Source organism: Crocuta crocuta, unplaced genomic scaffold (genome assembly GCF_008692635.1).
Source record: "Crocuta crocuta isolate KB4526 unplaced genomic scaffold, BGI_CrCroc_1.0 scaffold388, whole genome shotgun sequence".
Classification (NCBI taxonomy): domain Eukaryota; kingdom Metazoa; phylum Chordata; class Mammalia; order Carnivora; family Hyaenidae; genus Crocuta; species Crocuta crocuta.
In genome coordinates, this window is record NW_027528867.1 from 410,608 (window position 1) to 437,799 (window position 27,192).

Below are 27,192 nucleotides of genomic sequence, written 5' to 3' on the forward strand. Positions count from 1 at the left end.
TTCAGGAAAGGGGTCAAAGGAGGGGCTCAGCAGCTCACATGGGAGGAAGGAAAAAGCTGACTCTTCTCCAGAGAAATGACCGGACAAAGCAAGTTGGCTGAATTCACAGGCACCTGGAATTAACTGGCTGAAGGCAGTGTCTCCTTAGGAGTCGAGCAAGTTGGGGCAGGGATGGTGTCTGGGGTGCCGGGAAAGTTTTAAGTTTAGTCCAGATTATCAGCTCAAACTGCTGGTCCCAGCAGCACTGAGTCTTCTAGAATGATGGAGCAGCAAGCTTCCTTTGTCAAGCAAGCTTCCTGAGCCACTCCTTAACTAGCCTTTGGTGTTTTATGAGGCTAATGGGCGGAGGGACAGACCATAAGGTCATGACTATAGCACATATGTCATGATCCCCCTGCATCCTGTGAGCCCTGGGCCCCATCTCCCTTCCATTCCCTGGCTATTCTGGGAGCACGGCAGGGCACTGGGCTCTGGGGGGCCAGCCACCTCAGTGCCATCCCAAAGACTAGGGTGGCCCTGCATCAGGGTGTTACACACGCTCACAGCAGGTGGAGTTTTCTGAACCTGCTCAGGCCGTTCAGTGGCTCACTGGGTGCCTCGGGGCTGCTCGTGAGGCAGCCAGGGGCCCGGTCATGGCCACACTCCCAGCTCCCTGGCAGATCAGGGCACTGGCCACTGGGCTTCTGAGCAGACTGCTTCCTGCATCAGAAAACACCTTCTCCTCCCCACCCTCACCCCCAGCTAGTCCTTACTTATCTTTCATGGCTCAGTTAGACAGCATCTTTCCAGAAGCTCTCCCAGACTCCTCCATGGGGGCTGGGCACTATCCCCACTGCAGCTGTTCCCACAGACCGCCGTCGCTGCTTGTGTTTGTGACTATCCCTGGGAAGGCGGGGACTAGCTTTGCCCACTGCGGTGTCCCCGCCAGTGGGCACTAAGACTGGTCCACTCAATGACAAATGGCACTTCCTGGCCACCCCCTGGGGAGGTGAGGGCCCACGATGGGGAAGAGACTCTGATCTATCCTCACAGGGGAGAGGCCAAGTGCTTGCTCCAGGCAGTTCCATTCTCAGAGACAGGGCTCTTGCGTGGCCTGACAGCTGTGGCCTAATTTCCAGGGCTATACCCAGGCTCCTTATTTTAACCCACTTGGTATTTTTCATTCCTGAAGCATGGGGGGGATGGGGAGGGATTGGGAGTGGGGGAGGTATGGACAAATGGAAGGGATGAGCTCCATGCTGCTGGAGGACTCGGGCATTCTGGGGAGAAAATGCGCCTAGAGGGGAAGGGATAGGATGAGCAGGGCCAAATGGATTTTTATTTTTAATTTTAAAAAGGAAAAAAAAAATTCCCAAATCCTACCCTCTTGATTTTCCTGGGTAAGCATTTTCAACAAGGTCACAAATACCGGCTCTATAGATTTTTGGCTGCAAACCACATTTCAGGCAGCCTTTAAAAGCCAATTCTTGGCGTAGCTTCAGCGGAGCCTGAGGAGAGGGAAAACTAGGGCACTTTTATGCTCCGAGAAAATATCGGATCCAGGTCACAGCTTCCTGGCTCCGCCGAAGCGGTGGGGTACCCCCCTCCTCACAAGCCTGAACCTGGGGCCCCCCCCCCCCCCAACCTCATTCTTCCCTCCAGAGCTTGAAGCCCAACACCAGGGCACACATTTCTTGGTTACTTGTCACCTGTCTGCCTAGGTCACTAGACTGCCCCCGTGACAAAGGGAGGGACAGGCTCTCAGTCGCGTGTGTGCACAGGGCTGGCACGGGGCCCGGCACACACACAGGTGCTCCAGAACAGTCACAGAAAGGACCTGGTGGAGAGTGAATCTCTGCCCCTGCCCCCACCTGGCTAGCGCGAGCTTTCCCCACTGCGATGCTCCTTTTCCACCTGAGTCCGTCCGCAGACTGCGGCGGCTGGGCTCGCGTCTGGCCAGCCCGGGCTGTGGCACAAAGGCAGCACGTGGTAAATCGTTACTGGAAAAATCAGAGCTTCAGTTTCCTCATGTGTGAGAGAATTCAGCTGACCCTTAAGGTCCCTTCTGGCCACTCTGAACGGAGTCTAAAATCCAGACGGAGACTCTCCTGGCCTCTCTTCAATCAGAGCCTGGGGCTATAATTCTGGGAGGCGCACTACGTGACCCCGCTGGCAGGTGCCGGGCCCGCACCCAACCACCAAGTCCACGCCCGGCAACACAGCACATGGCCTCTATCTCCAGTGAGGTGCGGTGTTGCAAAAGGAAGGGAGCCACAGAGAAGGGACCGGCTGGAGGCTGAATTCCATTCCCCACCTGCCCCCATGGTAGACTCTGGGAGGGTCGCTGGTCACTACACAGCTCCGCCTCTCCCCCTGCCCTCCTTCCTGGAAGGACCAGGCTGCTGGGAGAGTGGAGGGGACGTGCCACTCCTTCTACCGCCCCACCGCGGGCCCTGCTTCACATCCTCCTTCAGTCAATGTCTGGACCTAGACCACAGGGTGGACACCGGTCGAGTCTGCCTCCCTTATCCACAGTCCGGGGGTCTGGTTCCCATGAACAACTGCTCTTCCTCCTGCGTCTGGGGGTGGGCCCACGAACCTGTCCTGGACAATCAGGGCACAGGCATTCTCTGGCTACAGTGACAGGTCCTTGAGACTCAAGCCTCGGACTGCTGCTAAAGGCTGGGGCACCGAGGGACAGGCGGAAGCCTAGAGCTGCTGGTGGCCATCTTGCCACAGGATGGATGGCCTGCCCAGGATGGGTTGATAGAGAAGAGCCAGCTACGGAGGTGAGAAGGTAAGATCAGGACCTGAGGAGGGCTCTTGTCACACATGAGCCGATCCATGTCCCTGACTGCACACTACTGCCTTCTTGTTTTTCAATACAGAGTGAGAGCTAGTTTTCTGTCACACACAGTCAAGAGTCCTAACTGGGCAGCTCTGATTGGGGCAGGGTCTGGGTCAAGCGCAGAGGAAGAGAGGATGTCTGGGGGCCAGTGCTGGTTTGTTCAATGGCTGTCTCTCTTACTGTTCCTTGGGAAACAAGAGCAAGTGACAGTCAACCTCAGAACACGGAGGGAGTGGCAGTGTGCTGCGTCAGAGGGAACAAGGGCTGGAAAAGGGGTGAGCGGGTGCCAGGCCTGGCTCTGTGACCAGCGCCCACTCACATTCTGGGTCAGTCTTCTGACCGCACAGAGAGAGGGCAGATACTACTCATCCCAGTTACCGTCACAGGTGCTGCTGGTGCTTACTACACGGCTGCCAGGTGCCTAAACGGTCTTCTAGACACTTTGTTGGTACGTCATTAAACCCTCCCGAGGATTAGCGGAAGATATCGATGATCTGCATCTTCCTTGTCCACGGAAGACAGCTGCTCAGGAGAGCAGCCACGTGGCGGGCCCCTGCAGGTGCCACTGGTCAGCGAATCCTTCCCTCTCTGACGCCTGCAACGCTGCCCCTGTATGAGCATGCGCAAGCTCCCTCCTCGAAGCACCACCTGCAGGGACGTGCTGGCCACATCTCCACGTGAAGAGACTGAGACCACAAGGCCACGAAGAAAGATGGCGCCATAGGGAAACACGGAGTTTCTGGACCTTGCTGCTCTCCATCTGGTCACACGGGCCAGCCGAGTCCCCTTGCTCAATTTGGTGCCTGTGAGCCGGTTCCTGCCTCCTGCCGCTCTGAGCGAAGTGGGTGCTTCCTGCCTCTGGGCTGCAGCTGGCCCAGCTGCACCAGGGCCCCTGGGGTCCAGCTGGGCGGGGGGGCAGCAGGGATGGGCTGCGGGAATATCTGTTTTGACAAAGCAATGAGCAGGCTGGCTGCAAAGACTGGCCCTGCCAAGTGTTGGTGAGGAGGTGAGCCAGTGTGGCTCTCACACGGCTGAGCGGAAACCGAAGCAGCCACCTCAGAAACGTCTACTAAAGCTAAATGTGTGTATGGGCTCTGAAGCAGTTCTTAGGAATGTATCTAACGAGGAGAAATGGACCCATATGTTCACGTAACACTACCAAACTGAAAATAACCCAAGTACCCATCAGTCGCAGAATGGGTAAATGAATCATGGCCTACTCTCCAGAAATGTGAACTACTGTACATCTAACACGGGAGAATGTCACAAAGTGGATCAGAAGAAGCTTCCCTTTAGAAGAGTACAAACTGTGATTCCACTTCTATAAAGTTCAAAACCAGGTAAAACGAACCTATGGTGTTAGAAGTCAGGACAGTGGCTACTCTGGGGAGGGGGAGAGGGATCATAACTGGGAGGAGACATGAAAGGGACCTCTGGGTGCCAAAAGGCGCTACTCCTTGATCTGAGTGCTCATTACGTGGGTGTAGACAATTAGTGAAAATTAACTTAGCTGTAGCACACCTGTGAGTTGTGTACTTTTAGACAGTATGTTGTTCTACAGTAAAAAATTTACATTAAAAAAGGCATCACAGGGGGCACCTGGGTGGTGGCTCAGTTGGCCCGTGTCCCACTCTTGATTTTGGTTCAGGTCATGCTCTCACAGTTTGTTGAGTTCAGGCCCTGCCACCAGGCTCTGCGCTGGTGGCATGCTGCTTGGGGTTTTCTGTCTCCCTCTCTCTCTGCCACGTGTGCACATGCCCTCTTCTCAAAAATAAACAAACTTTATAAAAAAAAAAAAAAGGAAGGGGGTTTTGCCAAAGAGATTGCAAAACAAGCAGAAAGAGCAGAAAACAGAACTGGCGGCGGAGCAGTTTCCGAAACATGTTCTCCTCTGAAGCCATGTGAAGGGCTGCTCGTCGTTCCAGGGGAAGGGACTGGACACGCAGACGGCTGTGCCCCACCTGTGGCATGGGTTTACTGATGGCGAGGCTGAGGGTGAAATGGAAGCAGGAGTGCCATTTCAGGTGAAGGCACCAGCTCTTCGGGGGAGCAAAACAAGGAGGCTCAGATGTCCCCAAGCTTAGGATCCTGTCCTGTGTGAGAGCCAGAGCTGCGGCATGTGGCGCCCTTTCTAAGGAAATGGAGAAAGATGCAAAACTGAGCACACAGGAAAGAAGCTTCCGAGAAGAATGACAGGCACGGCTCAGAACGGTACCAGACGCTTGGCGGGGACTGGAGGACAAAGAGGGAAGCCTCTGGAGTGTGCCCGACACCCATCCCAGCTGAGCTGGAGAGGGAGGGCCTGCGGATGGTGCAAGCCGCTGTGATGAACCAGAAGGTAGAACAAGTAATCTTGGAGAAAGGAGGGGGTGAGACACATCCTCCTGAGCAAGTCAAAACGGAGATTTAGACCAAGAAAGACACTCGCTGTCCAAGTGCCAGGCAGTTCCAGTGAGATTATGTCATCTAAATATAGACCGGAAGTAGGCCAGGATAATGGCCGAGCTGGAGTCTGGAGGGCTGGGGCCCAGAAGGAAGACAGGAAAGGGCATGCAGTTTACTCAGTGTTTCACTTCTGCACGGGAGATGCCAGCTAGCCGGATAAGAGACCTGGTAGAGGACACGTAGGCCACATCGGGACGGGTCTTGGTGGCAGATTTTCTGTGGGTTAACAACCTTGGGTGAAAGGGAGACACCATGAGAGTGCACAGCCTCATTCCACTGAGGGCTGAGTAAAAGCAGAGTCGAGACGAAACTGGGCAGTTTTCCCGAATGGCTTCCACCACCCAATCTGGAAGACTGCCAAGATGCTCAGCTCTGGGGTCTCTGAATGGCTACACAGCAGCTCCATGGAGCAAGGTCCCCAGGACTTGGGGTGAGGGTGTTCCTGGGAGTTGAAGCTGCAAACTTTTTTTAAAAAAAATTTTATTTGAGAGAGAGAGAGTGAGCGAAAGCATAGGTTGGGGAGAGGGGCAGAGGGGGAGAGAGAGAGAGCATGAAGCAAGCTCCATGCTCAGTGCAGAGCCCAATGTAGGGCTCAATCCCATGACCTTGGGATCATTAGCTGAGCTGAAATCAAGAGTTGGATGTTCAACAGACTGAACCCCCCCCAGGGGCCCTGAAACTGCAAACTTCTAAAGGAAGTGCCGTTATCCACTTCCGATCCCAAGAACCCCTTTGGTGGCCATCACAGCCCAGGTTGCAAAACACCCTTCCCCACGGACTATATGGACTTCACATGGGCTTGTGCTCGCCTTCAGGCTGAATTTAGTGCCAAGCTTCTCCCAGGCCAGCGTCCTCCGAGGTGGAACCACTGAACGTGCTAAGAGACAGGAACTCTCCTTCCACGTGGAAGGGCAGCTAGTCTGGGCAGCCTTTCAGAAACTGCACACAAGAGAAACCTTCCATGTATTTTACTGAAGAAGGAACAGGGTGTGTGTGTGTGTGTGTGCGCGCGCGCGCGCACGCATGTGTGTGTTCTTCACGGCTACTTGCTTGTGGGGACAATGGGGAGAACCCACACAGAGGCCCCGGATGAAACCTGAGCTGAAATGATACCAGAATAAAAGAAAGTGCTTCCTGAGAAACATTTTACAAAGAATGAACACACACTCTAGGAAATGCTGCTCTAGAAGGAGTTCAGAATCACTTTCAATACCAAGGACACCCATTTATCTGTCTTGGCTCAGATGCAGTAGTCCTGCCAGAAGGAGGCAGGGGGACGGAGAGAGCTCCTAAGGGTCAATTCCTGCCACTATTTTGTTAAGATGCGACATTATCATACCCATCAGCTACCTCCTAATTAACTAAGCTGTCTGACTTACAAAGGTCAAAACTTTGTTAGTTTCCTGGCGTCCTTAGGTAAACTATAAACGGATCCAGAGAGTAATGCTGATTCCATTCGGAAACAATCTCTCAAGCTTCAGAAGGAAATTCATTATTGAGTTCTCAGCCACTGGCAACAGTTCTTGACAGTCACCCCCCACCAGCCCTGCTGGCTGCCTGAGCCACGGACTGGGGACCTGGTGCTTCTCAGGTGTGTAGGACTACAAGAAGACGCCTTTTTAATTTTAATTTTTTAAAATCTGTATTTGGGTGGGAAGGGAGAGAATGCACGTGCATGTGGGGGAGAGGAGCAGAGGGGAAGGGAGAGAGAGGGAGAGAGAGGGGGAGGGGGGAAGAGAGAATCTTAAATAGGTTTCATGCTCAATGCAGAGCTCGACGTGGGGCTTGATCCCACAACTCTGGGATCATGACGTGAGCTAAAATCAAGAGTTGCATGCTCAGGCGCCTGGGTGGCTCAGTCGGTTAAATGTTCAACTTCGACTTAGGTCATGATCTCATGGTTCGTGAGTTCGAGCCCTGTGTTGGGCTCTGTGCTGACAGCTCTGAGCCTGGAGCCTGCTTCAGATTGTGTCTCCCTCTCTCTCTGCCCCTGTCCCACTCTCTCTCTCTAACATAAAGAAAAACATTAAAAAAAGAGAGAGAGAGTTGTTTACTCAACTGACTGAGCCACTCAGGTGCCCCAAGAAAGTGTTTTCAACCCAAGGCTGGGAAGAACCCAGCAGCTCCCAGGACCCACACAACAGGGAGTCCAAGGTATGCCACGTGGTGGGGACAGAATGAGCTTCCCCACTAGTCTGTTCCTGAGTCCTCATCCCCTTCATGGGGGCTCCTGGGTGCAAGGTGAACGGCTGGCTCTGTGGGAGGAGGGCTGCTTGGGTCACATGGCCTTCCCCTGCCAAATTCACCTGTGACCTCTAACTTCCCACAAGCCCTGCTAAAGCAAGTGGACCCTTGAAACACAGCGACACTTTCCTGTGAAGCTCCCCAGACCTCAGCACACCCTGAGCAGGGTTCCCTCTGGCCAGCACTTCCTCTCCTCCCCCATCACTCCCAGTAGGACCTAATTAATCCCAGCCTGGCCTAACAAGGCCCACCACATGTGGTTTCCATTTTCCAGAAGAAAATACGCACTTCTTACAGGGAGTACCAGTGTGTATGTGACAGTGGGCCCGACAGGGACAGTGTGGAGACTGCCTGGAGGAGACAGAGCAAAGCCACTGGCCTGCCTTGAGGACCCCAGCCCTCCAGGGCAGCCTCGGGTCGCACATGGTTCTGTGAGGTGCTGGGATGCAGCGCCTTCCATGGGTTAGGAGACAGTGGAAATGGATGAGGTTGGGCTCTCTGGACTGCCTGAGTTTTGCCCTTCCCAAGGATATCTTTGGATTTTACCTTTGAGGGCAGACTTTCCTCTCAAACTCTGGCATGTCAGATTGTGCCCCCACCAGGCACGTTCTCTCCGCTGTCTCCAGTTAGATCAAACCAGGAGCGGCTGTGCAGTACGGCTTCTGCCACACAGTCCCCATGCTGTCCTCCATCTCAACAAAAGCGCCCCAGCCTCTTGGCCTCTGGGGTAAGAATGACTGTGGAAACCTCCAGAAGATTCACACAGGGGCGGGACAGGCTTACTTAAGGTCAGCAAGAAAATAAGCTTCTGAGCGGGAAGAAATTCCTTGGAAGAATTCTTCCAGCCCTGTTCAATGTCCTGCCTCCTTCCCCTCAGCTGGGGACCTAATCAATACGGCTTCAAACTAATAAAAGATCAGAATCCACCTGCATTCTGGGTAGGTGCATCAGGGTCCCTTCTACTGACAGACTTAGGTTGGCGCATGTTTGTCAAGGCAGCTTATTTTTATTTGGAGCAAATGAGTGCATTCCATTAAAGGGGGGAGTGGAAGAAAGTGAGCGGGGCCTCCCAGAAGCGCTCTCCTGTGGGCTGGGGGCCAGACGCAAAGTGAGCTTTCCTGACACGCCGCGTGAGGCAGGGGTCCTGGGGCTTGCCGCGCTACCCAGATTCTTCTTTCATTAGCATCGGCACAGTGGGCTCGGGGGGCCTGGCCAATGCCCCCTGGCACGTCAAGTGGCACGTNTGCAAAGTGAGCTTTCCTGACACGCCACGTGAGGCAGGGGTCCTGGGGCTTGCCGCGCTACCCAGATTCTTTCATTAGCATCGGCACAGTGGGCTCGGGGGGCCTGGCCAATGCCCCCTGGCACGTCAAGTGGCACGTATGAAGATGGTAAGGGGGTTGCCCGATGCCAATGAGCTCCAGAGGCTGGCAAGGCCCAGGAGGACAGAGAGAGCGAGAAGGGGAGCTGGGCGGGGAGCATCAGCCCGTGTGAGCTGCCCCAGCCACATTGGTGATGTGGCCCCAGCCCAGGGCCCGTCTCACCGGTGGACCACACAAGGACAGCAAAGTGGAATTTCCCAATTACAGCATGAAAGAGAGCTTCTTCTCTTGAGGCCCTTCCCTGATGCAATTAAAAACAAGTCCAGTCTCCAGTGGCTTCCTAGGCCCTGGGTTCCCACCACCCACCTCAGCGGCCAATCTTCCCCCTGCCCCCGCCCAAAAACACAGGGCTCTTATGCAAACCTGGAGGAGAGAGGGTTGGGCAAGGGCAGGATCAGCTGGGGGTACATCTTAGGGGCTGTGTATGCTGAACTGGAGAGGTGAGAGGAAGGCCAGAATGAACCAGAAGCCTTGTCTCAGGGCTTCTCTGGGTTAGGGTCTCATGGAAGAAGACTCATGACTGCTTCCTGCCTCCCACTTGAGCCCCTGGCCCATCCCCTTCAAATACTCTCCTCTTAGGGGTAGCCATTTCCCCAGGAGGGGTGCTCAGGATCTCATCCACCATCAGCTGGGCTGGCTGGGGTTGGAGCCTTCGAGTTCCCAGCAGGCTCTCGTTAAAAAGCAAGCATTCTCTGGCAAGTCCTCTCTGCGAGGCAGCAGGGAGGAAGAGGAGGGGGGAAAGCACAGTTGGTTAAGCCAAAGGACGGCTGGCCAGAGGGCCATCTTGGCCGGCAGAGTGGAGCGTCCTGAGACTCGCTCACTTCCCAGCACAGAAGCAGGCCTTGTAAAGATCACAGCTGTTGGATTACGCTGCAGTTCATATCACAGTTTATCAAAGGGGCTGCGTTTTCTCCCTCCTCTCCTTTTCTACTGAGTATAAGTGGCGCGGTTCATGGGAAAACAAGTCCCGCGCTTGTTCTGCTGCGGCGGCTCGGGGGGTGGGAAGGGGCCGGAGGAGGGAAATGTACACGAACACCCACTTGGGGCAGAGTTGTTTTAACGGGACCGGGGCCGGGCTGCTGGTGGGTGCCCATGGAGCCGGGGCCGCAGGCCTGGGCCAGCTCTCGGCACAGAAGGTTCCATTATTTCACCCTCTCTGGGGTCTGGTTTCCCGTCCTCCCAGACCACAATGGGAGGCTGAGGCCATGTCATGAGGAGGAACAAGAGCCCCCCTTTATCAGAGGGGCTGAGAGGTGTAGTACGTATGGTCTCGCATCACCCTCTCTGCAAAATGGCAAGGCAGGCGGTATTGTAGAAATAGCTCACACAGCCCCAGACTGGAGGAACTGGGATTCGAACCCAAGTCTCTTTGACTCCAGAAGTTCTAGTCTCAATCTGGTTCCTGAGGACCTGTGGGAGGCCCATCTGCCCCGTTTCTGTGGAGTCCAGGGAAGGGGGAGAGGTGTGGCAGGGCTGGGGGACACCCAGCTCCCTCTGGCACCCTCGCCCCATGTGCCCTCTTCCCTCCCTTCAACTTCTGCAGCTACGAGAAGAGCCTGGGCCCAGAGCAGGTCTCAGCGAGTCTAGCTGGATGAGGCTTTGGAGCCACTGGCTCCCCCAAGTTCAATGCGTGTCTAACATGTTATGTCCACCCGATAACAGGGCCACATGGACACAGAGGATGGCCAACTTGCCCAGGAGCCTGGTGGGAGTCCAGGGGCCCCACTCCCACCCCCTCGGGCAGGTGCAGCCTGGGAAAGCCGCGTGGGGGAGAGTACACTCCAGGGGCCCAAGGGAAACCATGCACCTTTCTCAACAACAAGATGCCCATCAGATGTGTGTCTCTATCAGGTCCGGCGCTTCTGTCCTAACAGACAGCAAGCTCTCCTGCTCCCTGAGCTAAATGCACTACTGCAGAAACAATGGCTTTTTTCAAGGTGTCCGTCGGAGGAATCTTCTTTCTCTCTTGCCTAACACCCGAAGGAAAGGGTTAAATCATTCTGTGTCTCTTATCAGGCCTGTGGCTTCATCTCAGCAGTCTGCATGGACCATTATTATGCTCCTCTTTAAAGCCGTCAGCAAAAAATAAGGAAATGAAACGAGAAGCAGACAGGCAGGCTGACGCTCCCGACGGCTGGTCCCCAGCAACCTTCGCTGAAGGGCCTCACTTTCCCGGCTGATCACAGGAAGGAGGAGGACAGCACATGTCTTCAAGGCCTCCTCCATGTCTGATGTGTGCCGTGTGCACCCTGAGAGCCTTGGCTGGGGGGCTGGGACTGTGAGCCGGGCTGGTCAGTGGTGGCCTGGCCGGCCGGTGTAGCAGACAGTGGGTCCACAGAACTGGCACTGCCCAGAGGAAGCAGGTGCTAGTGCTGCTTCTGGCGAGGACAGCAGTTTGGACAAGCGAAGCAAAGGACTAGGAGGGAGAAGCATGAGGGGCCCAGCCACGAGGGTCCCTCCATCCCAGCCCACTGGGTTCCTGTGCCAGTGCCAAGGGCTAGGAGACCTCTGGCTGTGTGGTGTAGCAGTGAGGCATAGCCTGGGGGCCAGGCTCGGTGCCCACCGAAGCCTGGCGTGGTCTGCGAGGGGTGTGAGCCCTGGAACGGAGAGCCAGGCTGGACATACTGAGGCCTAAGGAGGATGAGGAAGGAGAACCCACAGGCCCAGAGGTCCCTCTGAGGAGCTGGGCGCTGGGTGGTCCCAGCCCATAGGCTGTGCAGCACCCCTCAAGGTATCTGGCTCTGCACTGTCTCACAGAAGGGATAAAGTGGCGGGTGCAGAATTAGCGGAGAGCAAAGGTCTGCAGCTCGGCTCCCACCAAGCCTGGCAGGCACGTGGCTTCCCCTCAGTTCCCTTCCACAAAATGAGGATTCCTATCAGCCCAGGATGCTAGGGAGACTCTAGACGTAGCAAGTGAGGCCTCACTACCCTAGCGGCTGTAAGTGGAACACGGCGGTGGCCACCAGGCCAGCAGCTTCACAGAGCCAAGGGCTCCCAAGCAGGTGGGGAGAACACGCACGTGCACCCCTGATGCCCACACTTCTGCCTGGTGCAGTCTGGGGATGCTGCTTACTGCTCTGAGCTCCTCCCCAAGCCTCTGATGGGGCGTGTGAGGCTGGTGGAGGATGGAAAAACCCATTACAGTCCAGTTCTCCAGAGGGGAGGCTAGTTACAATTGCCTTCTTCAAAAGCCTCTCTCCCCACTGGTCCCTGAAAGGCTTCCAGGCATGGAAGGCTCATCAAAAGAATTGACACGTCTGCAATTTGGAAAACCATATAAAGTAAACTGTCACTCCTGTGGGGACAGACCATCGCTTTCCTGGTGGGGGGTCTCCTGTACCACTTCTAGTCTCCACTTCAATCCCACTGACTGTCCAACTCGGATGTGAAGAAAAGCTGTGCACATCTTCTTCCTCTTCTGGCCAATCATGGTAAGAATCCATTTCTGTCCCTCTGTAACCATAATTCTAACTTCGGACAATTTTGTTCCCCAGGGGGCACCTGGCAATGTCTGGAAACATTTCTGATCATCTCAGCTGGGACAGTGGGGGTGCCGAGGATATTAGTGGGTAGGGGCCGGGGGTGCTGCCCCACATCCCACAGCGGGACAGCCCCAATGCCAATGGCGCTGTTTGAGAAACCCTGCTCTATATGACCTCAGAAAAGCAAGGGGGCAGTGACAGCCTCCCACTACCACGGGAACACCTTCTGGTAGCCTGGACCATCAGAAGTCCCTTCCTCCTGATGGGAAGGAACTTTATGGTCCTGCTATTTGTCCCTCTGGACAGGCAGGCGTGCCCCCTCCTGCAGCTCAGTCCCATTTCCCTGCCTCAGCTTGCCTGGTGGCTGGGCAGGCTCCTGGCAGACCCTCGTGAGGTCTCATCTCCCCTCACTGCCTCCTGCCACCCCCTTTCACTTCTTCCCACCTCTCGGGTCCTTCTTCTCAGCCTCCTTTCCTGGCTTCTCCTTCTTTCCCTGACCATTACACACTGGAGCTCCCTAGGGCTCGGCGGCCATCAGGCCCCTTCCCTTCCACCTCTGCCCCTCTTCCCACTGAGCATTCTCATTCCCTAAGAAGGAAAGCCCCACCATCTAGAGTAGTACTCTGCAGAGTCATTATTCAGTAAATATCTCGTGAGTGAATGAATGAGTGAATGAATGAATGACCATGTTAGCAACTTTCAGATCTGCAGCTTGGCCATAGGTCCCTCTTTTGAGAGTGAGGTGTAGCAACCTGCTGCTTCACCTCTCCTTTGATGTCACCAAAGCAATTTAAACTCAATCAGGGGACCCTCCTCCCTCCCTGCTCGTCCTCCAGAGCTCGCCTCTCAGGGACTGCCACTACCAGCCACCCCGTGCTTACACCAGAGTCCTGGGTGTCATTCCCAACACCCTGTCCCCTCAGGCCCTCAGGTAATCGGTCACTAATCAATGATACTTCTTATGAATTACAGAATGCTGCTGCTTCTTCCCATCCCCCTACCAAGCAGTCACCATCTCCCACTTGGACAACAGCCTCACAACAGGTCTCCCGCACACCCGCCTTGCTCTCCACTCACCCCTCAAACACAAATCTGGTCACACTGTCCCCCTAGCCCAAGCCCTTTCAGGGGCTCCCTCCCCCCGACCAGCCCCTAGCCTCTGGGTAAGGCCTGTAACCCCTGGTGTGTCCAGCAAGGCTGGGCCCCTCTCGTCCTTGCCCTCTGAGTCACAGCAAAATGAACTCTCCATGCTTTTTGCCGACTTAGAGGCTCCGTACAGGCTGGACCCTCTGCCGGCAATCCCCCTGCAACCCTTGGACCCCGCAGGCGGCCTCAGGAGCCTTCCCAAGTCCATGGACCACACTGGTCTAGCCAGTTCCCGAGCATCCTGGACAGCTTAAGTACCCAGCACCCCAGAGCTGCTTATTTCACAGGTCCGGATGAGACCCCCTCGGTCACCTAACAGGTGGCCAGCCAGGGCTGAGAACTACTGCCGTAGAGCATCTGAGGCCACTCAGACTGTTCCAGAAAACTACTCTGCCTGGCTTTGTTGGAGAGCCTGGAGAAATCCGTGCCCCATCTAGATTTTGGTGACTTGAAGGTCACTCTTCTGGTGACCCTCAGCTCTAAGAAGCCAGGGAGGCCAAGGGCCAGACTCAGTCGTGCTGCTGATGGGGGTTCTAGAGGGGACGGTAGGAGGGACTGTCCCGGACAAGGCTCACACGACTCGAGAACCCAGCTCTGCCTGGCCAAACCCCGTGCTGGTGGCTGGACACCCGGGTACAGCCCTATTTCATGTTCCATCTGGCTCACCTACTTTCCTCCCCAGAGACTCCAACAAGGGCATTTAATGAGAGAATATTTAATCTCAGGGGAAAAGTGTCTCAATAAGTGAATAATTCATTTGTTTGAGAAATGGCAACATTGACCTGTCTTGTGTTGGCAGCACCAGCCTCCTGGTGTCAAGGGAGGCTTCTTGGTTTGTTCAAGAACAAACACAAAGGAAAAGGAGGGGAGAGAAGTGAAAGAGAAAATGTTTGCTCCGACCTCTGGCAATGGTGTGAAATAGAAACACTGTGGCCACGTGAGGAAGACAAGGCACGCGCGCCTAACCTGATGATGAAAGCACCTCGGACCTCCAAGAGCTTGCGTTCGCTGCTGAACCTCTTGAGAAGGTTGATCATGAACTTATAAAAGTAGGAGTTCATGGTGGGGGTGGAAGGAGAACATTCTAAGCCTTTGGTACCTGCAGAGAAAGGGACAGAGCCGGGATTTACTCTACGGATCCACAGGGTGACAGGACCCCCACAGAACATAAACAATTGTCAAGGCCAAAAAGGTGGTGGTGGTGGGATCTGTGTGTAACAAGGTGAGGGAAAATCTTCAGTCAAAGGCCTTGGGTTAATGGCAAAAAAGCAAGGGCTATGCAAGTACGTACAAGCAAATACAACTTTGCTTACTGCACAAACACCCATTTACCTGTCCACCTCTCCAGCCAAACCCCAAAAACTTAGTGAACACCTTCTATCTGTAAGAGCCGCTGGTACGTGTGCTAGGAGATTTTTATTTTCTGTTTTTTAGAAAACAAACTTGTACCTATCATCCCAATAACTAAAATACACTCGGTCTTAATTTTGGCTGGTTAAGGACAGATGATAAGTGAAAGAGAAAGAAGGGGTAAAGCAGGCACACCACCCCGAAAGTCAACAAAACTCACACTCCTTTCCCGACGGTGCTCACGAAAAGGTAAATTATGCACACACCCGCTGGACTGAAGACAGCACACACTGACAAAATGTTACCAAGGGCTTTAATCTTCACTCAGTGTTTTCAAATCAGTCATTTTCCTTTGGGTGAAGGCACTTGTTTAGACTAGTACTCTAAAGACTTTCAAAGCACAGAGTTGTCTTAAGAACCAGAAGCACGTTCAGCGTATCCCTCGGATATGCATCCCAGCTGAAAATACGTGGAGGGCCAGATACAGCCCCCCTCCAAGAGCCAGCCCAGAATACGCTCCCCTCTGCAAGGTATCCAGCAAGGAGGGGATGAGAGCAGGGCCGACAGAATGCCCACCTGATCCCTGTGTAGTATATTGATACACCCTATGGGGTCTCCTCAACTTTCCTTTGTAACAGCACTGCTGGAAAGAGGTGTTAGACACAGTTGGTATCCTCATCCCCTCTGCCCAAGGCACTAACAGGGCATTGAAACACACACACACACACACACACACACACACACACCAGCTTAACAGATACAATTCACACATCATAAAGCTGACCCTTGTAAAGTGAACAATTCAGTGGTTTCCAGCATATTCATAAAACTGTGCATCGATCACCATGAATTCCAAAACATTTTCATCACCCCGAAAGGAAACCTCACACCCACCAGCTGTCACCCCCCATTCCTCCCTCCACCAGTCACTGGCAATCATTAATCTACTTTCTGTCTCTACGGACTTGCCCATTCTGGACATTTTGTATCAATGGAATCATAGAGCATGTGGCTTCTTCCACTTGGCATAATAGTTTCAAGGTTCATCCATGTTGTAGTCTGTGTCCATTCTGTGTTCATTTTTTGTGGCTAAATCATATGCCGTTGTATGGATATACCACATTTTATCCATTTATCAGTTGCTGCATGTTTGGTTGCTTCCACTTTTTAGCTTAATATTAAGAATAACACTGCGGGATACCTGGCTGGCTCAGTCAGTAGAGCATTAGACTCTTGATTTCGGGGTCGTGAGTTTGAGCCCTACACTGGGTGTAGAGTTAACTTAATTAAAAAAGAAAAAGAATAATGCTGCTATGAAAATTCATGTAGAAGTTTTTGTGTGTACAGGTTTTCATTTCTTTTGGTTATATACCCAGGGGTGGAACTTATGAATCGTATGGTTACTCTATGCGTAAGTTTCGAGGAATCGCCAGACTGCTTTCCACAGTGGCTGCACCATTTTACATTCCTACTAGCAGCGCATAGGTTCCAACTTTCCCACATTCTTGCCAACACCTGTTATCACCTGTCTTTTGATTATAGCCATCCTAGTGGATGGGGAGGTCATAAAAATTTACTGGTATGCTTCTTTCTAAAAGTTGTTTTTTTTTTTTTTAAATATAGTTTGTACATTTAGGTCTCTGATCTATTTTAATTTTTGTATATGGTGAGAAGAGTCTGAATTCTTTTGCATGTGGATGGATATCCAACTGTGTGAGTATAACATACTGGTTTTCTTTTTTAGATGCTTTATTTTTTTTTAAAGTTTATTTAGTTTGAGAGAGAGAGAGAGAGAGGCAAAGAAAGAGGAGAAAGAGCATCCCAAGCAGGCTCCTTGCTGTCAGCAAAGAGCCCCACGCAAGACTTGATCTCCTGAATGGTGAGATCATGACCTGAGCTGAAATCAAGAAAGAGTTGGATGCGGGGCGCCTGGGTGGCTTAGTCGGTTGGGTGTCCGACTTTCGCTTAGGTCATGATCTCGCGGTTCGTGGGTTCGAGCCCCGCGTCGGGCTCTGTGCTGACTGCCAGCTCAGAGCCTGGAGCCTGTTTCAATCTGTGACTCCCTCTCTCTCTGACCCTCCCCTGCTCATGCTGTCTCTCTCTCTCTCTCCTAGAAATAAATAAAACATTAAAAAAAAAAAAAAAAGAAAGAAAGAGTTGGATGCTCAACTGACCGAGCCACCCAGATGCCCTAGGAGTTTTGCTTTTTATATTGTATTTTTTTCTAGCTTCACTGAGGTAACATTGACATATAACATTATAGATGTTTAAGGTGTACAATGTATTGATTTTATACTTGTATACATTGCAAAATGATTACCACAGTGGTGTGGAGTTAGCCAATACCTTCATTTTTTTTTTGTTCATTTGTCCATTGTTCTTTGTTGTGAGAACATTTACGATCTACTCTCTCAGAAGCTTTCAAGTATAGTCTTTTTTTTTTTTTTAATTTTTTTTAATGTTTTTTATTTATTTCTAGGAGAGAGAGAGACAGCATGAGCAGGGGAGGGTCAGAGAGAGAGGGAGTCACAGACTCTGAAAGAGGCTCCAGGCTCTGAGCTGGCAGTCAGCACAGAGCCCGACGCGGGGCTCGAACCCACGAACCGCGAGATCATGACCTGAGTGAAAGCCGGACGCTTAACTGACTAAGCCACCCGGGCGCCCCAAGTATAGTCTTTTCAAGTATAGTCTTACTAACTATAATCACTGTTTTTATGTTAGATGCCCAGAACTTATTAACCTCTAACTGGAAGTTTGTTTTCTTTGAACAACATCTCCCCAACATGGTATCTTAAGAGTCAACCAACAGTTACCATTTACTGAGGACTTACTACATGCTACGTGTGTGTCTAAAACCTTTATACATAATATCTAATTTAATCCTCAAAATAATCCTTGAAAATATGTGCTATTACTATTCTCATCATATACGTGGAGAAGCTGTGAATTAGGCTGAGGATTATCTGGAGACAGAGCTGGTGAGTGGTGGTCTCTGAGCCCAGGCAGCTGGCCTTCAGGGCCCATGTTCCCAACAGCTCCACAGGTGCCCATCACTTGGGCACTGGTATTTGGGGAGGTTTGGGGTTAGCGGGTTAGTAGGTGGGGACTTCCTAGGCAGGAGACAGAAGAGCGGAGCTAAGACCCTGCCAAGACTGAGGACACAGAGACAGTGATCCATCTGGAGAAAGCACCTGGCCGCCGCCCTCTGGGAACTCAGGGACGACACTGGGGGAAGCAGAATGGTCGGTCAACAGAGACCTCTGGGGCCATCACTTTCCAGGTTGGCCTCTTTTTGGCCCTAAAGCCCTGACTTCCTCCCCAGAGAAGGGAGAGGGTGGCCACATGCCTGCATAAAACAGGGAACCCAGCTTGGCTGAGGGGATATCCGCTCCCAGAAGCATCAATCCCAAGCACCAAACATAACGTGCGGAACCATCCACAGTACCAGAAGCAAGTCCTACGTGGGAGCCCCATGGGCTGACTTCATTAGATGCCAGTGGTCAGAAGCAATAAAACCCTCCTTTCAGTAGTTGTCTTTTGCTCACCTCAGACTCCCCTTACGTTGAGTGGTAACTGCAAAAGGTGCCTTTTTGTTTCGCTTCTCCCAGCTGTGAATTACTCTATGAGCATTCCTCAGGAGGAGTCACACCTTCAAACTGCTGTCCTCTTTCCTGAGAACCTCTACACACCCCTGTGAACTGTGTGCAAGGGGCAAGCCTGGAGGAAGAAGCCCAGTTCAAGGGCAGGCCTGCTGAACTTGATGTCTGCAGTATGTCGCTCTGGGTCCCTGCTGGAACAGCTTGGCCTGGGAGGTCCTGGTGACTCTGGAATGGCAAACAGTCTCTGCTCCCTGGCCCAGTGGGGCTGTTTGCAGAATTAAGTGTCACATTCTTACAGATTGAGTTACCCTGGGCCCAGCTGGGGCTGATCTCTGAAGAGGTGGCTGTAGATACAGCTGTTAAAGTGTCTCCTCCCCGTCCCCACGCTGCCATGGTGGCCTGGCTGCAGACCCCCAGCACTGGCGGTGTGTATGGACTGGACCCTTCTCCTGGGCGCCTCTTTGTGATGGCTCCCCGTCTCCTCATTCTCTTCTTGTCTCTCTGTGTGTACCCCACAGCCTACATCACTTCCCGGCTTAGGACCATTTGGGTTCCAAAGGACAAAGGGACTCAAACAGGGAGTGATCATAAATAAATCCTCCCTGACATGGGGCTACAGTCTCCATTCCCAAGGGCCCAGGGATCTCGGGCAGGCAGAAGCCTCAAGTATGGTATTTTAGAGCAAGGCCTGGGAGTCCATTAGACTTGGTTCAGATCAGATGTCTACCACTTACTAGCTGTGCAATGGGCAAGTCTCTTACCCTAAGCCTCAGTTTCTTCATCTATAAAGCGGAGGCAATAAGAGCGCTTATTCCTTCAGTTAAAAAACCTTTTTTTAAAATTAAGTAATCTTTATGCCCAAGGTGGGACTCGAACTCACAACCCTAAGATCAAGAGTTGCATGCTCCGCCAACTGAGTCAGCCAGGCACCCCCAATAAGAGCCCTTATTAAATGAGACAACACATTGAACGTACTGGGCCCGGGACCTGCCACATAGTCTGTGCTCAATGCACAGGGACTGTTGCTATCAGCAAACATGCCATGACTCAGAGCACTGCAAGGGGCAAACTGTTCCCATTCTCTGAGTCTTGGAATGGATGACTGAGGGCTGGGGGACAGTCTGGAAAGTATGAAGAGACCTCAGATCTGGGACACTTTCATAGTCCTCTGCTGGGAGGCAGGGAGGCTGTGAGGAGAAGAGGGTTATTACCTGCGACTCTCCCATCCGCAGCCTCACATTTGGGGAGGGAGATCTGCCCGCCCCTCTGCTGACGGCTGGCCTGAGGCAGCAGAAGAGAAGGCTTAGAGCTGCTCTGAACACATCCCTGGTCTTCTTAGCCAAAGCCCCCTCTGGGCCACACAATCAACTCTCCGTGTCCAGGCCCGCACGGCAGCCCCTGGAGCTGAGGCCCTTAGTGGGAGGGCAGAGTGACATCTGGGAGAAGCCATGGCGTGATTCACATTCTCACAGTAGTGGTTGCTGGGAAAGCTTCCATGGCTCAGCCCTCCCCGTGCTCCCAACTGTTTAAAAACTACAAAGAGCAAACTGAGTGGGGGCCGGGGGCCTGCCTGCGACCCAGACCAAGCTTATGGGAGTGTCAGGGAGTTACTGGTGCCTGGCCTGCGGGGGCCTGCAGCTGTTAGGGCAGGGACTTTTGTCCCTTGGGCTCCCACCCACCAGAATGGACTCTCTCGAGGAGGAGCCTCTGCAGGACTGGGCTGGGAACCTTGGAAAGCTCACGGCAATCCCAGCACAATTGTGTAGAGATGGCAGGTCTGGGCAGGAGAGGCAACCCTTCCTGGGTGGGCTGGTCAAGGACGGGGCGCAGCTTAGTGCTCACCACGGACAGGGGGAGGACCTACTCGGTCTCCCCCAGCCTCTGTTTCCCACCAGCCCACCACTTTTCTGACTAACCGGTCCCTCAGGCCTGAGTCAGAACCTGGGAGACGTTCTCAGGCAGGGCTGCAGGGGGAGGAGGAGGCGGGGCGGCAAGTCAGCAAACTCATGCCGGGAGTGTGATTACATGGATGATGGGCCTTTCTCAACAGAACGAATTTCTGCCCAACTGCAGCCTGCTCCTCCCCACGGGAACACAAAGCACTTTGCTGGCCACTTCCGCCCACCTCTGACCCTCCCTCACCTCACCCTTGACAGCTGGGTAGGGAATCGGCTTCTTTTCTCAATAGCTGTGATAAAAGCCACCTCTGCTGGGCTCTCCAGGAGAGGGGGGCCCTGGGCTCAGTGCTTCCTTTAGGACGGGGCAGAGCCCAGACAGGAGCCCAGGACCCGATCCCGGGCAGGCGCTCCAACACTGCACTCGGGGGAGGTGTTGGGGCGCCACGCCTGGGATGCTTTTGCTCAGGTGGCACTGCTGACAACACAGTCTTCCAGGCCTACCAAAGATGGGGTGTGAGTTGGGGCTCAGGAAGTGGGGTGGCTTGGAACGACCTGGCCTTGGGTCTCAGGAGAGTCACAGTCTTCGAGGGGCCAAGGAGAGTGGGGTTTCCATTCCCTGATCCTGCTGAGGACCAGCCCCTCAGCCGAATGCCGCCTGCCTTGCATTTCTAGTTTGGAGAAGTCTGGAGAAGTGGGCTCTGGCAGGAAGCTCACGTGACTGCTGGCTGGCCGTGGGGCAGACAGATGCTGTCGGGAGCGCCGCTCTGTATACAAAACCGGGCTGGTGGGGTGGGCGGCCAGGGAGCCAGCCGTGCAGATGTTGCTAAGTGAAACCTGATGTGGCGACATGAGAATCTGCAGAACGTCTCACAAACAACCTTCCCTGGGATGTTTTAGATTGAGTTTTGTGGCTATGACGCGAAGGAGCCTCACATGTCAGGATAAAAATAGCTCTGGCCTCAATAGGCAATGTGAGTTACAGTTCAACAAAACCAGATGCAAAAACCTTAGTGGTCCAGCCCGGTCGCCCGGCAGGGTCTCTGCTCGGCTCCCCGCCCTCTCACCCTCTTCCCCCTCCCCCGCGGGTTGGGGCCCGGGTGCCTGGTCAGCCCCTCGCGTGGGAATCTGGATCTGCCACCCAGAGAGCCTGGAGGAAAGGCCAGGGGCCCGAGGCAGATCCAGGGCTGGTTCCGGTCTGTGAATTTCACAGGGATGAGGAGCCTAGCACAGTGCCTGGCACAGGAATTGCTCTGAGGAGGGACTGTACCGCTGGGAGGCTGGCATGGAATCCAGGGACGCAGGTGGGGAAGGGGCAGCTTCCCCTAAAGAACCAAGGGGCCGGAAGAAAGGGAGGCCAAGGCCTGTGCTACAGCAGGGTCTTAGGAGGCGTGGAGTCCACTGAATTGGAGGGCCTGAACCCCTCGACTGTATGGATGAAAGGGCGGCTGAAATGCTGCAGCCGTGGCACCCTTGGGACTCGATCCAAGAGGCAGTCACTCTTCTCTGAGCCAGCCCTGCTAAGGCCGGGGAGCCCTCTGCCCCTGGCAGTGGCCCAAATCCAGGAGGCTTTCCGGCTGCCTGGTTCAGAGCACGAGACAAGCTAACAGGCCACATCAGGGCCCGGGAAGAACTCCCAGCTGACCAGGAAGGAGAGAGGGGCTGCATCAAGAAAGACTGCCAGTTGGGGCCAAGCCAAGCGCAGCGCTGGAGGGAGACGGGAGGCGGGGGCCTCAGGGCCATCACCAAGACTGGGCCTGGGATGGAGAGAGTGAGGCCCTCTACCTGGAGACAGGTGACTACCTGGGCAGTGGTGACAGGGCAGTCAGCTCTGGCACCCCCTCCTTCCGTCATAATGACGAACTCTGAAAGCCAGGTACTGACCCTTACTGGGCACCTGACTCTAGCCCTTTAGGGATGAGTATAATCTAGACCTTTCTGACACCGGCACCCATGGTTTTTTACACTGTCTGAAAGAGTATGTAGGGACAAAGCCTTTTAAGGCTCCAAGAGCAACAAAGAAGGTTTTGAGGGCTGGGAAATGGCCTGGTGGTGCTGGAGAAAGTGGGAGCAGCAGAAGGGACGAGTTGCTGAGGTGGCTGAGGCCAGAATGGGATCTCTGAAGCCACTGTGAAGAGAAGGGATATACTCAAAGGCTATGCCAGGATGCACCCCAGGGGAGAAGCCTGGACTGCTAGCCTGGCCACCACTGCTTGGTTCCCCATCTTGAGCGGTGGAAGCTTCTGGTGTTGGGCAAGTGCTCTTGTCCTCTAACATGGCAATAAAGAGAGCAGACTCTGAGGCTAGGCTCCTGGGTCAGCAGCAACACCGATCGCAATCCCCCCGCCCGGATAAGAATGACAATGGTGCTTCCTCCCGTGGTTGTTGTGAGGAGCTGGGCTCACCCACAGTGAGGCCCAGGGAGCTGACACATGGGAAGTGCTCAGAACACGGTCTGGTCCTAACGAGCTCAATGTACTACTATAGCCACTCTTACTATTGGGAAAAATGCCCAGGGATGGCTTACTGGGTTTCTTCTGGAACATGGTTTCTGAATTTGGCCATGCCAGCCTGGGCTACAAGGAACGAGATGGAATCAGAACATTTTCTTTCCGCCCATGATTTTAGAACTGGGATCAAACTCCACACTGGACCAGACAGCCCTGTGGGGCACACTGACGTGAGCAGTTATCCCACCAAGAACGCGGCCCCCTTGGCTGGAGAGGAAGGATAGGGAAGACTGGAGTCTGGGGGTAAACATCAGTCCTGTGGTGACCTTTGGCCCCAGACTGCCGCACTGCTGCTGTGCCTGGCCAAGGTTGCTCCCTCTCTTGCAGCAGGAACATTCAAATGAGGGACTGATCCCAGAGGCCTCCTGCTTCTGCTGAGCCTTCTGCTCAGGCTCAGGGGTAGGCCCCTCGGGTCTGCTCAAAGGGAGCTCATCACCCCTCTCCCCAGAGCCTAGGGGGCCTCAGCCAGAAGCCCCCTGAATGGAGACGGGCAGAGAATGCACAAAAGTTGCCAAGTCACAGGAGACCCGAGTGGTCATTTTCATTTCATTTCACCAAATCACAACCAAGGGAGACAGTAAAACGTGGGATCCCTCTACTGGTTTTCCTCAGGGCCGCTGGCCCAGGCAGCTCCCCTCCTGAATGCCGAGAGGAGGCTCTCTTCCCAGCCTGGGGCCCTGTGAAGGTCTGCAGTCAAGTGGAGGTGGGAGAAGCGAGACCACTGCCTCTGCCCACATGGCTCTGTGCTGGAGGGAGAGATGTCTGCACCAGGCCAGGGGGAAAAATCCCGTGTGGGCAACTCTGCCTCGTGGGCCCTGGGGACCACTGCTGTTGGCGCTACCCAGGCGTGCGATGCTACCCCAGCCCTCGCATTAAATCTGCACCATTTGAGTTTACAGACCCAGCGAGCAGGCAGAGTTCCCTATAAATGCTGCTGATTTCATCTTTGCTAGGCTCCCTGCCTCCTTGGCTTTCCAAAAAGAAAGACCCTTTACGGTGGTGGTGGTGGGGGGGGTGCTCTGCAGTCGGCATGTTCTCAGAGCTGTACCCTGGAGAGCCAGAGGAAAGCAAAATCCAAACAGGAAGAGGGTCTGGCCTTCTAACTTCTGTCCCCATGCGTGGCCAGATGGAAACAGACAGAATGACCCTCCTGCATGCCTGAGAAGCAACGGGAGGAAATGCAGCCCACAGATGAATGAGTGTGCACTTCCTGCATGCTTTCTGACCTAAACAGCCAGCCCTAACATCCTTGGTGCCTGGCCAGTGCCCTCCCCAAGGCAGCTGAGGCAGGAGATGGGACAGGGCCCAACTTTGGCTTCCTCTGCTCTTCTTACTGGTCCGCACTTGACCTTAACCTTTTAAAATCAGGAACCCATTTGAAAAATCTGGTGCCAGCTGTGGACATGCACACACGTGTGGTTCCCACACTCTCTGCACTGAACTGGGTGAGTCTCAGGCTAAGAGCACGTGGCCCACGGCACTGTGTATCCTTGAAGCAAGAAGAGTGATTGGCTGCAGTCACTTCCTTGGTGTTCTTTCCAGGATGGAATTTCTTCTCATCTGGCATACTTGGTTGTTTTTCTATGAATTCAGGGGGAGTCCCTGGCTGATGTGAGCCAGTCTGACAGCCCTGGTGAGCTGGGGGAAATCTTTACCACCTCAGCCTCATTAGAGGCCCTCCTATCCTGGCAGGGCCAGAAGCCAGGGTTCAGACCCGTTGCCATCTGAGATGCCCTCAGTTCTTGCTCCCAAGTGGCTGAGAGGGCCCCTTGTGCAGCTCCCTGTCTGGGCCTTCCCAGGGCACACACCCGACCTGGGCCCCAGGCCATTTTCCGGCCCATCCCTCTGCTAATGAGTAAGCATTTTAGTCATCAACTTCTTGGTGCCCAGAGAAAGATAAAAAACACCTCAGAGATGGAGGGACAGATCCCAGAGAGCCCCGGTGATGAAGATGTCCTTCCCCTGCATGGAGTGGTGCTGCCTATTTGGCTTCCTTTCCTTCTCCACTCTGAGGAGGATAGAAGATGCCAGAGAGCTGCTTTGTAAGGACGGAGACCTACGGCTGGCTCTGACCTGCGGGTGCCTTCTCTTGGCTGCTGTCTTCCCTTCTTCCAGTGACTTGTCACCCTCATCCCCTCACTGGTGCTCCTCTCCCCTCTCAGTGAGATCCCCCACATCACGGCTGTGTGCCCACACTCAGCCTCTGGCATTTCAGCCCGGGAATGTAGGCTGACCCCCAAGTGCTGACATGGGACACAGGATGGAAAATGGAGTCCTGGGCTGCAGGACAGAGGGTGGGAACCTCACAAGGGTCCCTCACAAGGGTCAGGATGTGGGAGCCTCCCAACTATGGCCTTTGACTGCTCGGAGGAAACTGGGTTCCTCGGCAAGGAAGCCACCGCATCCTGGGGAAACAAGAGAAGGAAACCGGGCTGCCACGAGAGCCCCTTACCCCTTCCTTGCTTCAGTCAGAAACAGCTAGAACCTTGGGCCCAGTTGCAGGAAGAATAGTGCAGCAGCAGTGGCCTAAAGCCTGGGGTCCTATGTGACACCCCACTGCAGGAGCTGGGGGAACCCCTGACTTCAAGTGTCCCCAGCAAGACGTCTTCAATGTACAAGCCTTGTGTGACTTGGCGTGGCAGCCCTAGGGTGCACTCAGGCCAGCAGGGCCGCAGCGGTGCCACAAGTGGGGGTGCTCAGGGCTGGGTACCGGATGCCTTCGGGGGCTCAGCCTGCTAGAGTGGCAGGCAGGGACAGGCCTTGGATCTATGTGACATCTGACTTTTGCATCAAAGAGGAGCCATCGAGGATCTTGTATCTGGGTATCAAGAGCCACTCAGAGGACAAAGAGACACCCCAGGCGAACACCCAAGATTTGATGAGGACTTTCCTATCAACTTGCATCGTTGGCATTTCCCAGGATCACGTCACTGGAAGGAACTGGCATCTGCCTGGGAGGGAGGAGTTGGGAACTGCACTGGCCCAGGGAGAAGAGCCACCTGCTATCTGGAAGGACCCCAAGGGGCGAGCCCCAGGAACACCACAACCACCTTCATGTCCAAGGACTGCTCAGAAACATCCTGTTTGAATTATCCCCTCTCCGGCCTGGGCTGCCTGCCATGTTGTTTGCTATTTTTAGCTCCCCAATGAGGAAGGAAATGGCTGCCTAGTCTTCCACCTGTGAGACCCAAGGCTCCAAAGCCCCCTGATTCCTGACTGGGGAGACGCTGCCCCAGCAAAAAAGAGGATCCGCTGACTCAGATGGTTTTATATTTAGCCAATGGCTCAGAAGTATGAATGGTGCACGATGATGAGGAAAAGGGGGTGTGAGGGCCTCTAATGGGGGTGGGGAGGCAACGGGACGGCAAGGTCTGCCTGTTTCTCAGAGAGCAGAGGACATTTCTGGCTGCTCACACCCCAGCAGAGATCTGGGGCTTGAGAGTAATGGCCTGCGGGAGCACCTGGTCCAGGAGGAGACCAAGCACTAGCACTCCCAGGGCCCCTGTGGCTGTAACCATAAGGGCACTACTTACCAGAAGTGTTCAGCAGGTTCGTTCTGCCAGGGGTAGGCACCTGAAGCTCTGAGTGGCTGACCCGGAGGTCAGGGCCATCAAGGGGGCCTGGGTCATCCGTCTGGCCTGCAGGGGAGGAAGCAATTTCCGCCAACACCTCCAGATCCTTCAGGATAACCTGGGGGAGAAAAGCAGAGGATGAAGGACAAGGGCCTCTGGAGAGCTGTGGTCGGAGACAGAGAAATGCCACCAGGGGGTGTGGAGGGGTCTAGAGAGGGTGACACGCTGGTGAGAACCACTAAGATTACAGCTGTTGACAGTGCTCAGAAAGTTCTACAAAAGATACAGATTGAAGAGAACACAAATGGGCAGAAGTGGGGGCAAGGGGAGGAAAGAAGCTGGAATCTGAGGTGTGGGAATAAGCTTTCCTATGACCACTCCTCTTTGGTCCCCTGAGCAGGGTCCTCAGAGGTCCCCAGGAGATGTGGGACTCAGGGTGCAGTCTGTGCAGGGACACTGACCACGCCCCAATGTCGACCTGTGTGGAGGACCAACGGTGCCTTCTAGGCCACAGCTCGGCCCACCACCAGGCTACAGAATAGATCTTTCTGCAGAGGTGACAAAGGCCACCCTCTACATTCAGAACATGACTATGGGCTCCAAGACTGGGGACTTCCTAACTTCTAGACACACTGTTCAATTCTCAGCTGCCTCTTTGATGTTCATACACAGGCCTGACCCCCGCCTGCCGAGTTCTTCTAAGGAAAGACAGACAGAGTTGAGCATGGAGAATGGCAGAG

At 54.1% G+C, this 27,192-nt stretch overlaps 1 protein-coding gene across 1 annotated transcript in view; it reads right to left on the bottom strand.

Annotated features, from left to right (window-relative positions):
* The window catches only part of VAC14 (VAC14 component of PIKFYVE complex), a 101,165-nt gene that overhangs the window by 25,766 nt on the left and 48,207 nt on the right, over positions 1 to 27,192 (bottom strand). Inside the window, exons 13-14 of the mRNA XM_077756336.1 lie at positions 26,414 to 26,570; positions 14,493 to 14,625 (exon numbers count right to left, since the gene is read on the bottom strand). Coding sequence (XP_077612462.1) covers positions 14,493 to 14,625; positions 26,414 to 26,570 — 290 coding nt within the window. The remainder of the gene's footprint in view (positions 1 to 14,492; positions 14,626 to 26,413; positions 26,571 to 27,192) is intronic.